Source organism: Thalia democratica, chromosome 1 (assembly GCF_965202585.1).
Source record: "Thalia democratica chromosome 1, ktThaDemo2.hap1.1, whole genome shotgun sequence".
NCBI lineage: Eukaryota > Metazoa > Chordata > Thaliacea > Salpida > Salpidae > Thalia > Thalia democratica.
Genome location: NC_139165.1, coordinates 65,396,548 through 65,409,502, shown reverse-complemented (window position 1 = coordinate 65,409,502; position 12,955 = coordinate 65,396,548). Strand labels below are relative to the sequence as shown.

The 12,955-nt window shown below is 25.4% G+C and overlaps 1 protein-coding gene across 1 annotated transcript; it reads right to left on the bottom strand.

Annotated features, from left to right (window-relative positions):
• Positions 1-2,187: 2,187 nt before the first annotated feature.
• LOC145828771 (glutamine amidotransferase-like class 1 domain-containing protein 3, mitochondrial) lies at positions 2,188-8,354 on the bottom strand. Its single transcript, XM_082936525.1, has 6 exons — positions 8,224-8,354; positions 7,772-7,824; positions 6,900-7,067; positions 4,447-4,602; positions 3,165-3,318; positions 2,188-2,675 (listed from the first exon to the last, which is right to left on the bottom strand). The coding sequence occupies exons 1-6, from the start codon at positions 8,314-8,316 to the stop codon at positions 2,550-2,552; spliced, it is 750 nt and encodes a 249-aa protein (XP_082792651.1). The 5' UTR covers positions 8,317-8,354; the 3' UTR covers positions 2,188-2,549.
• Between the last annotated feature and the right edge of the window lie 4,601 nt (positions 8,355-12,955).

Here is a 12,955-nt window from a genome sequence, read left to right as displayed (position 1 = left end):
ATATGAAGACGGGTGAACATATACACGAAGACACTTTTGCACGAGAAAAAAAAATACCGACCAAGGGTAAGGGGTAACAGTGATAGTACAGAAATTATAATAACAACAAAATAAAGTTAGTGACCAAGGGTAACAGTGATAGTGAAAATAAATTAGAATAATCCAGTCCACGCAAAAGTGACCTTTCGTGCATATTCGACACCTACCCTATTAGCTTCAATCCAAAACTAATGCTCTTTTTTGGTCAACTATGCTATATTTAAAGATTAAAGAACGAACTTAAAGTCATAAGAAAACTCTTTAAGATGGCAAAATAAGATGTGTCGCAGTTAATAATTTTAAAAACGCTGACCTTTTATTTAAGGGATTTTTCAAGGATTTTTATTACTGTGCATGTTTTTGCCAGTACAAGTACTTTTCCACTTTAAATTGAAATTGAAAACTACTGTATTGCTACTTTAATTTCTTTTTATCCGTTGCCACATGTATCTTGAACTTATTGAAACAAGCTTTTTAAATTCCTCGTCATAATCTTATTTAAAAGCTGTAGCAGTGGTGTAGTATAATAATATTAACACCTAGCTACAATTTAAGTTTTTGTTTATTTTATTAACATATGCAAACACACTTGAAGCTTATTCTTATAAAAAATATAAATATTTTCGAGTTATTTTTACAAATACAAACCATATTTTAACATTTAAAATAAACTTTCAAATCAAGATAAATTACCAAGTTAAATTTTGTGATTTTTCTAATCATATTAGACAGAGTCTTGACCCTAATTGTAATATTAGCATTATTACTCAAAGTGTTTTACTCTTTAAGTTAAAAAAAAAAAATTTAAAGTATAAACTATCTAATGTATGTATTAATTACTTATTAGTTAATCTCAACTTCATTTTTTATAAATTTACCACAACATAATATAACTGCTTTTCAACTCAACACAAAAGACTAAACTATTTAGAATTGATAATTTATTTTCGTTCACAACAATTTTTGTTCAAGTAAAGTTCATCTGCAGCTTAACATGTTGGTATCAACTTTTTTTTTTGACGATAATATAATAAAATAATCTTTCTAAATACCTTTTTTAAGCATTTTATATACTTAATAAAATATTTTAGTCCATTTCACAGCAATTTTTAGTTTAATAAATTCATTTATATCTTAATTATTATATACTTTTTACGGTGTTATACTAATAAAACTTTATATTTAAATCTCTTAGAGTATATAATACTTAAGCTTTTTTAAGTAACTTTTTTAAATGGTCAATATGAAAATACAGTTAATAAAAAATAAAAACTTGGGAAAACCCCATTTATTGAGAGCTACTAATACTACTAACAATAAAATTTACATGTAGATTATGATGTCTTGCATAACTTTTTTTATTATTAAATCACTTGTGGAATAAGCCCCGAACTGAAGTAGATTTGTGTAAAAATATAGAACTTTTTCGAATATTATTTACTAACTTTGATTTAAATAAAACAATTTATCAGTAAAATTTGTAAAAAAGATATTTTTACCTATTTAATCATTCATAAAACTTGTAAGCAACGCCTTTATTTTAAGAGTGATGTGTCCTTATCAAATTTCAAACATATTTCTTTTAGTTTTATTAGTTATTGTTAATGTGGTGGGGCTTTGGGTTACGATTTATAACTTATGAACTTTATTAATGAAATAATTAAACTTTTGATGTACATATCTTTTATCTGTACCTCGTTACATATTAAATTTTAATTATGACAATGCATATACTTTTATTTAGCTACAATTGCTTTATAGTAAAAAGTGTTTCGTTTATTTGTTAGTACGATGTTTTAACTCTGTTTTCTATTTCAAACTATAAGTTTCAATTTACGGTTTATAAAGTAAACTTGTTGCATTTAGTTTTGTCTCTTTTCTTGTATCTTTTTTATTAAGTGACCCAAAGGTTGATTCAAGGTTCAGCGTTGGTAAACAAACAAGATTTGTAATTCAGTATGATACAGCACGTGAATTAAAATATTAAACGCTTTTGATTCATGAAAATAACTATCTTACAGCTTTTTCTAATAATATTTTACAAAAATGTGTACATAACTATATTATATTTCAATTAAAAATAATGAAATTATTAATTAAAAAATAAAACAAAGTGCAACTTTTTATCATTAGATATTACATAGCTACATGATACAGAACAACATAAACATATCTAGAATACTCAAACTTTTTTAAATGTATAGAGTTTTTTGATAACTTATGAAAAATTATTAGAAAAAAAGTTATATAAAGAACCTACAGTTATATAATTTTAAGTTTTTAGCTCTGACATTTAAAGAACAAACAATTAGTTATTAAAATTTATTAAAATAAATTCTCAAATAAATTTTACCTAACAATGCTTTAAAATAACAAAATTGATAGTCTTTTAAAATAAATAAAACTTGATATAGACGAAAAAGCTTAGTTATTAAACACCTAATGAAAACTTATTTCTGGATTAATTTACTAATGTTTAAAATTTAAAAAAATAGCAACTTAGCACAGTTTTAGTTATTAACAAGCTGAAGAACATTTCTGACCATGTTGCCAACTCCATCATGGATCAAGTGAACTTTTGTGTCGCACATATAAGCTGGTGTTGACACTACTTTGTGCTTGGTGTCTACGTGAACCTATGTCAGTTTAGTTGGGATTTATTAATACCATTTCAATAGTTTTGAAAACTCTAAAAAATAAAAACATAACTTTTTAAAAAGTTGCCACTTAACAGGAGTTTTTAAGCAAGAGGTATAAAATCAAAATTGAAGACTTAAAGCAAAATATCATGCAACTTATTTTCAGTTATGTGACAGTTTTCACTGAGTAATTAACATTTTTAAGGAAAAGATATCTTGATTTTTTAGTATAAACTACAAAAAAAAAACTCAAGCTTCCTCTATTTGTGTGTTAATAGATATTAACAAATTAAATTTACGATGTATTTATGTTGTGTGTTACTTTGCTGACATAAAACATTTTGTGATATTAAGCTGAGTTTTTATGTAATATAAATTTTTTTGAAGCACCACTTTCAGGTTTAGGCTAATTCTAAAGAAAACAAAGTTAACATTAATCAAATTTACTATGGCTATTAACAAAAAAACGTTGAATTCTAAACTAACATCAGTAACTTCCTTCTCAAAATGAACAGCGCCACACTCAGCAACGGCCGCACACGTACCAGCATACGGCCAGTTTTCACCTGATGACTTGCCAACTGTTATCTCAACTCCAGGGATGCACTTTGCTGCCAACACAGGGGCAATGCAGCAGAATCTATTGAACAGTATAAACTTAGTATAAATGATATTACAGATTTTAACAATCCCGATTTACTATTAATGTTACTTATATACGCGATGCTGGTTATTATCTGACTCCGTGCGTTGTAACACTATCGGTGATGTTATTTAAATGTTTAGAAATGACTTAGCTTAGTTATTTAGCTAAGTCGATTTAATGAGTTGCGAACTAAACTAAGATTATCTTTTAAGCTTAGTTTAATTAAATAGTTAGATTGTTAGAATGCTTTAACTAATTATATGTAAAGAAATATGATATTATTACAAAGCTAAAAACTAACTGGCAAAAAAACTAGCGCTTTTCTAAATTTAAGCATTTTTAACTTTGAGAGAAAAGGAAGAAAAGAACAGTGCTAGCTGTTACAAGATAACCAATATAAGTATTCATTGTTCAGTAATTACTAACTACTTTTATTGCTTATAACTTAAAAGAAAATATTTCCTCAAACTTTACTTGCATTACTAGTTTTTTTCTTTTATAATATACTTCACATAATTTACTCAAAACACAATTACATTGCTTTATAATCTATATTTTGTTATTTTAACAAAATAATAGCTCTATCTTGTGTTCATTCATTTTTGTAAGTAAATTAAGTTTGTAATAAGGTTTAAAGTTTAAACTTTGTGAATAAAATAAAACAATCAGTAAAAACTTTTCATAGTTTACCTTTTGTTTGGTAAAAAATACAAAATTTTGTCATAAATAGTTTTGTAGAATCTTATTTTTAGTAAAAATAATCAAACACAGGTTTGAGAATATGATAAAAAGCCTAATTCAACATATATACTAATTAACTAGTCAAACATAAGTTAATAAAAAGTCATTAGAAAATTAATTTTCTCTTCATATTCGATAACAATTAAGATCTTGTTGATGCTAACGTCAATATAAATACTGCACATTGCAAAGCGGTAACTTATTTAAAACAGTACAACTTACACATTTATAAAACGACTAAACTAGTTTATAAAAATAAATCATATCAGTCATTTAGTTTTAACAGCTGCCTTTTAAAACCTAATTATCATATAAATAATAATTGTCTTGGAATTTTTTACTACAATTTTTATAAACTATACAAAGTATGTATATACCAACCCCATTGGTTTTTTTGAATTTTCAAACATCTTTATGGCGTTTTCAACTTCCTTGTTCACTGTGCAGTTTACCCCATCAGTTGCCCAATTAGATAGATTTTTTGCTGCGCCAAAACCACCAGGAATAATCATTGCGTCAAAGTTGTCTGCATTCAATCTAAAAAGTTCAACAAATGGCATATTAAAAAACACCTTAATTAAATTTAAATACATTTTATAGTTGTACTGTTGTAACTTGTTATAAATGTTCGCAATATGGAAACTAGCTTTATTAGATATAAATTAATAATAACAAGATACTTTACAGCTTTCTTAATTTATTTAATATACTTTGGACTTAAAAATAGTATTTTGCTAAGTTGTTTTTGCTAATATAAACAAGCTCAATAAATTACTAGTTTCAAAGTTTTTTTGGAATAATAAATTGTTTAGTAAATTTAGTTATTTAGAAAACAATTTAGAACTATTTTAATGGTTTAAATTACTTATGTTGTAAAATCGTTTTATCTTATAATATAAAATCTAATATTTTATTATTATACTTAGTTAATTTGAATAATGAATATTGAACTTATCACAGCATTATACTTGTTATATTTTAAACATATTATTTTAAGATAATTATAATTCTAAATCAATATTTTTTCTTAATATTTAGGTATCACTTTTTAAGGACTTAAGACTTCAGGTTTTTAAAAAAATATAGACCATTAAAGTTAGTGAAATAACTGCTCAACTGTTGAAATCTAAATAAGTTTTGCATTAAGTACCTGAGGTAAACACTTTAACAATTAAAAGATTTTTGGAAAAGAGTAAAGCAATTAACAAAAGTGATTATTTAAAATGTCTATTCTTTATATGTTTAAACTTTATCATTTAATTATTCAAAATTAAAAACTATTAAAATATTATGAATTGCACTACATCCTTGGTTTTAAATTTTTGTACGTAAAAATATAACGTTTACCTAGTTAACTGATTCTTAGTACTATTATATAATTTAATTTTAGATGCACATTTTCAACTATACTTTCAAAATAAAATTAAATATTTCTACTGTTTATAAAGTTTAATTAAAACAATAATCTTAGTATGAATGTAGTTCTTAACCAAAGTTGTCACAAGGGGCTGAGAAACTGTAACTGACTTTTTTAGCGACTATTAATATAAACTGAGAGCTACACATTGCTATAAACAATTGAATTTTTTTTATTTAGATTTTTTTTTCTGCTTCAATTATTTAAGTTTAATTGCAGCAAGTTTTGTTTATTGTCTGTTTAAAAATTATCCTAACTACTTATTTCAACAAAAACATTGGCGAAAGTCTACAGAGACTAAGCCTGGACTTTTATATGCCGTAAGATAAGCTCAGCTCTACATAAGGTTTGATCATACCAATTCGATCATCAGACCATTAGCGTTCAACAGACTGAGACCGATTTAGTCCTTTTTAGGACTCATCAGTCAGTCACAAGCAAAAAACTTGCAGTCATCAATTCACATACATGTGAAAGCATGATAAACCGTTTGTAGATGATGACTGCAAACTTTTTGGTTGTGACTGACTGTTGAGTCCTAAATATGACAAAACCTGTCTCAGTCTACCGAAGGCTTGTGGTCTGATGATCGAATTGGTATGATCAAACCTAAGGTTAAACTAAACAATTTCTAACTTCAATTTAATTTAAACTTGCAACAACTACACTAAAGCAACTAAAATACTTACGTATACATGAATCTTTTTTATGGTTTTAATTTATATGGTTAAGATCTCATTGAAAAGTAACATAATTTATATAAAAACTTTAAGTATTATATTTTTTATGTTTCTTAAATTACTATTGTTTTAAAAACTCGAGGGTTATCTAAGAGCTATTTCTAGGAATACTTAGAGTCATATAACTCAAAATAATTTGAGTAAACCTCACTTAAATATTTCCTCAGACTAGAGCACATACATTAAAGAAACTAAAAATTTATTTTCAGAAGTTTTGATTTCAATGACTGAAAATTTAAAGGTTTCGGTATCCAATATTTTAAAGTATCTTTACGTTTTTTTTTTACTTTAAAAAATTAAAACAATAGTTATAAAAAAATGATTTTTTTAAAAGTAATCTTATTTTTCAATATACATACTTTAAAAAAATGGTAAAAAGATTTATTGGAAAGAATTTCAGATATTTTTGTGTAGTTTTTGAAAGACATTTTAAAACCAAATAATTTCTAGCAACTTTTGAACTGAAAATAGCAAAAAATTGTTGTAATTCAACTTTCATAACTACTGAAATACCTAAAGCAAATAATAAACAAATCCAGTTTTAAAACTAAAGAACCCAGTTTTTTCCAACTATGTATAACATCTGGTCATATTTTCTAATCACTAAATTAATTTTTTTGTAGACCTTTTGGCCGCTTTTCAGCCCACTGTAGTTTTATAGGTAAAGTTAAACTAACTTGTCAAGTGAACTAATGTTGCCTCTTGCAATTCTCGCAGATTCAACTAAAGCATTTCTAGGATTTTTATCTTCTTCTCCTTTTGTGTGATCAATGACATGAAGCTGGTTTACGTTTGGAGCAAACATTTCAACTGAGGCACCTTCTCTACTTAAATGGACTAAGCATCTATACAAATATTTGATGATTGGAAAAACTAAAATAATTTATTACATTAGTAAAAGTTTAACTTCAATAAACAACAAACTAAGCTTCTAATTTTGATTTCTAAATGGTTATTAATATTTAGCTTCTATTTGAAATAAATGTTGGTTGACAACTATTAATATTATCAGAACCAGACTGTCTTTACTTTTTTAATGTGCCTACTTCAAATATTTTGAAAAAATGGGAACAATAGACTAGAAAAACTTGTAGTTAAATGTTTACTAAGAAATCTTATAACAATACTACTCTTCTTTAATCAGTTTTATCTTTTAGTATATGTGAATAAATATAGTAGCAGAATTAACTTTGGTCAAAGTGTATATACTTATTATAACCCTTGAATGACCCTTTTCTTGGGTATCAAGGATTAAATGACCTACTTGATCATATACTTTGTCAACAACTAAAATTATTTTTTCATGTTGTAAATATAAGGATTATATTAAGGGTTAGTATCAGAAAACAAAACAAACATTTTTTTTTTATACTTTTTACAGATGTACGTTTCATAACTAATAACAGAAAAAGTAAAACTATGTAGGAACCAAATATAATTTTATGATATTGAAATTACTTAGTAATGACTAAATAAAAAGATTCACAATGCAATTAATTTTAATTGTTTTAAAAAAACATCTTGACAAAAAACTGTTGAAAAAACTCACGCAGATGCCTCATGAACCTCACTACCATCATAAACTCCACATCCAGCAAGTACCTGTAGTAATTACATTAAAATTTTGTATTAAAACAAGTTAAACTTATTATTACCATATCAACTTAATAAAAGTAAATATAAATTAGTCATTTTTCTATACATAAGCTTTATGTCTTTTTAATGTAATAAAAAAAATTGAAAGTTTCTTACAATCTAAGAGGTTTTTGTAGTGTTCTGTTGTAAATAACTTTTCACAACATTTTACTTTAGAAAAGTATTTATTATGATAACTTAAGTGTTTTTAAACATTTTATGAAAGATTTTTATTTTATGTTAACTTTTAAATTAGTTTACAAAAATTTTACTTTGATATTTATATTTATCTCATGTTTAAATATTTATACTGATCAATTATATAAAAACATTTATTTCATTATTTTAACTATTTGTTATACTTACCACAGCTACTTTAGAGTTCATCATTAAACAACTGCTGTGTAACTGACGATAGCAATTATTAATACTTCTGTTAAAAAGTCCTAGGGATAACATTCTTATAAACTCTCACCTTAGGCTTAACTTAAAAAACTGTAATTATGGTACAATTTAATTGTGTCATAACTACTGTGAAACAAAAAAGAAGTAGACTTTTATAATAAGCAAGTTAGTTAATATTTAAAGCAAAAAAAATTAGTTACCAAAATTAGCCTACCCTTATAGTTATATCTAAAGATAGAAAATAAAAATAATTTACTGCTTTTAGAGGTAGCTGCAAAGTAAAAAAATAATTTATTATTAAGCTTGATACTATGAAAGAACAAAAACTAAAAAATAGGACATAAATTATCTGACAAAACTTAAGTTTTATTATCTTTATTTACAAAACAGTTTAATGATAACCACTTTTTGAGGCAGAAAGTTAACCTGATTTAAACCAAACTAGACTGAGTTTGTAAAGTTTTGTAGCTTAACAAACTATTCATTATTGTTCATTGAGATTCTCAGCTAATTAGCTGTCAATTGTGTCAATAAGGAAGATCCAGTGGTCAATGTGATAGATATGATCAATTAGAACAGCAGAAGTACCTGTCAAACAGGCAAAATGGCATCTAAGATAAATTATTGACGCAAGAGGAATCCTGGACATAGATAAGTTTTCAAGTACAATGCTTTAGTTGATAAACTTAATGGTAGCGATTGTTAAAAACCCCTTGCTGAAATCATACATTGAAAGAAAGGTAGCTAATAGAAGAAGCAACAAAGTAAAACTAAAATAAAATTATTTCATACACATCTCATTGTTAAAAAAAAATTAACTAAAAATTAGTAGAAGAGCATTGAATAATTCTTACTCTTTGCTTGCAAATGGCTTTGGTTTTGTATGTTCTAATTTTACTTTTTTATAGTCTAATGATCAATTTGAAAACTTTAATGATGAATATTGAGGTTGTGTAGAGGATGCATACAAGTTTTTATCATTGTTGATGTAGTAACTTTGCTTGTCAAAACTGTAAGAGCTAAAATATTTTTTTAAATCTGTAAAAATATAAACTGCAAAAAACAAGTTTGCCACTATTTGAGACAAAAAACTGACCTAAATCTTCTTGAGTTTTTTTTTAATCCTTAAAACAAAATTTGGCTCTGACGCAAACTAGGTATACCTTATGTTTTATTTCCTACTTAATAACTGAAAGGCAGAATGTATGTGTATGTTGATGTGCACTAAACTTATGATAAATACTGTTTTTGAAGATTAAATATTAAAAATTTTAATCAATTGAGATTTAAAATAAAATAAAATTTTGTGGATAATTTTATGTAACCATGTTAGTTAACTTCATATTTAATAGATTAAATATTGAATTTTTTTTGAAATTTGAATTGAATATTAATATAATCTTATGACATATAGTAGTAAACTGGATGAATATTTATTAACTTCAATTAAAATTAAACAGATAAACATTAAACCTCCATTTTAAATACCAATTTCAGATTTAAAACAAAAACTATAATACCATTTTTTTAATAATATGAAGAACTAGCTACAAGGCCAAACAATTTTTTAAATAAGCACTTTTAAATCAGTAAAAATTGTGTTCTTGAATAAAATTTGTTATGTAGAATAACAAAATACTGAAACGAGGTCAACTAGATCTTATTCTAGATCTAGAAAAAATCTGGTTGAGTTTTTTTAAAGTATTAAAGCTATCCTGAGAATTTTATTAAAAATCAAAACTGCAAAGAGTCATCCGGAGTTTAAAAAAAAGTCTAAATATTTTAAGTTATGCTGAGATTTTCTAGAACACTTCAAAATAGAGCTTCCCTGAGTTTGTGGCAACCCTAAAAAAATATTTTGCATCATGACAACTCAATAGACTAAAGTTTAAGTTAAAACATTAAACATATTTATGTTTATTGTTTATTGAAGCCATGTAGAGAACTTACACAAGGTTTACAGTTGAAGCTGTAATTTTGCTTATCAAAACAGGAAACTTTATTGTACATCTTACACTTCAAAAAGGTGACTTTGTATGTCACAATATGTGTCTTTGTATTTTAAAAATACTTTTTTTTGCTTTGAAACTGACGCATATGTATCATAACAGCATTACCAACATCAAAAAAAAGTTTTTATGTGAAATAAATGGGTAGGTGTCAAATATGCATAAATGGACTCTTATGAACTAAAACACTTAGGCACAAAGAGTCATTTTTGCCTAAAAAAATTTTTGCATAGGTTGAAAGTTTTGAAACTTGATGTATTTTTTATTATTATTTTTTTTTTACTATCACTGATACCCCTAACCCTTACTCTGGTTGGTAACTTATTTTTCTTATTTTTTATTTTTGTTTTTACTTGATATACTATTTTAACTCTAGTGCAAAAGTTTTTTTTTTTATTGTAAAAAGACATCAGTCTCAAACTCTACTCCTTGCAACAATAAACGTTTTCTTGGGGTGACCATTTGTGCAAAAGTGTCTTGTGGAAGAATGTCCCTTTCTTCATGCAACTTTGTCCCTTTGTGCAAAAATATCTTCTTGCATATTTGACCTGTTCCCAAAATAAATATTTATCTCTGCAACCAACAAAAGTTGCATTAATAACTGTGACAATTAATAACCAAAATAAAATAATACTAAATATGTATTATATACTTGAATGCTCAAGAACTTTCTTTGATGTAATCACATATAATAATTACACCATGCTAGCAAATGGCGAAAGTGGGCATCATCTAAAAATGTTACAATAAAAAATAGAAGCATTGATTAATGTTTGTTAAAACTATGTATACAGGATCTCTAGTATGGGTAGCTTCAAAAACCACAGACTCAAAAAAGGTAAAGTACCCTTAAATGAACTATTTTGATAGTTTTAAGTCTATACTTTAAAAATCTATCACGTTCACAATTCTTAACTGTTTTCAAACTAAAACTTATTATTGAATCCTTTTTTGCTATATAAGTTTAAATTTTTATGTTTAAACAAAATATAAAAGCTTAAAGAAATACAGTCTCAAAATTAACCTAATTAATTAATTATTTAAAGATTTGTCACGGTCGTAAATTTTTACTGTTTTCTACAAAAATATCTAAAAGGATTCAGCTTGCTATTTATATTAATTTTTTAAATTTAGTTTGAAAAAAAACAAAAAATATCATTTTTTAAACAGCATCAAAAATACAATGATTTACTTCACCCCCTTTAAAAATAAAAGTAGAACGATGAGATGAAACACAAAATCGAAGAGCTAACTTGAAGAATAGCTAAGTAGAGTATAGAAATTTCAAACATAGTAAACACTTGATTTTGTATAATGTTATAGCTTGTTAAAATGTTAATTAATAATATTTTGGTAAGTGGCAATTTTTTAATTTCTTTTTAAAGAAAATATAGCAGAATATAAGTGACGAAGAACTGAAAGACAAAATCAAACTATTTGCAGATGAAACTTTAAAAACAGGAAGTTAATTCAAGAATACAGCTTAACTTTAAAAAAATTGCTAATTTCATTTACGCAAAATAAAACATGCACGGAATTAAACCTACTGATTAACATAAAACGGCTTTAGAAGTTTTTGTTTATAAAGTTAAAGAGTTATGGTCAATGGAATTGATATTAGATTAAACTAATAAAGAAATAACTCTCAAAAAATACTGCTTTAGTCAGTTATAATTTATGCTTTCTTCTTAAAACAGTATTCGTTAGAATATTTTAAGAGGTTTTTTTTTGTAGTAGTAAAGTAAATTGGCTTATATTTTCTAAATAAAAAAATATTTATTTATTGTTATTAGACAAAAATTAAATTTGCACTGTATATTAACATGCAATCTAGGTACTCAACTTGAACAAAGCGCAAAAGTGCAAACTACGTACCCAAGGAATTTTGGTCTTTAATTACCTATGTTAAGCCCAAAACATGTTTATATATATCGCTATTTTACATTTATGTTTCATTCATACGGTTTGTAAATGTCAATATTATTTATTTTCGTTAATATCGCTTTTTTATAATTTTACATTTGTGTTTCGACCATGTGGTATGTAAATGTTAATTGCTCTGTTCATATTTTCATTTATATAAATTTTGTTAAACCTTTTAAATTTATTTAATTCCTATTTTTTAATCGTGGGGTATGAAAATTTAAAATACGTTGTTTTAATATTGATTTCATATACAATTTTTAAGTTTATAACTTTTTTTATAGTTCTTTTAATTAAAAAAAAATTCCAATCCAGTATAATTCGTTTTCAAATATTTTATTAATTTTTAGATAAAAAAACAATTGCATTGTAAACTCAGCGTATTTTGCCTAAAAAGTGCGTACCTAAGCGAAAGGTTACGGTACCTTAAATTCGTTTATGCCGTTGTACGTAACGTGAACCAAAGATTTTTTTTTAAAGTTTTTTGACCTATTATTAGTAATGCAATCAGAAGGGAAAAACATTTTGCTTTTCTGTAACGGACAATGTTGTTTTTCTTTCCAGTAAAATATCCTGCCTAAATGACCAAAAACTGGTATTAATTACATCAAATTAGCCGGAGTTTATGAGAAAGTTCAAAGTTTGTGTTGTTAAAGCTAAAAATAGAAAATGTTTATTATTAATTAAGCATTAACAACTAAAAAATAATAATATTATTTTATTTCATCCAATCAATCCGAATTTTAAACAGAAATTTTTAA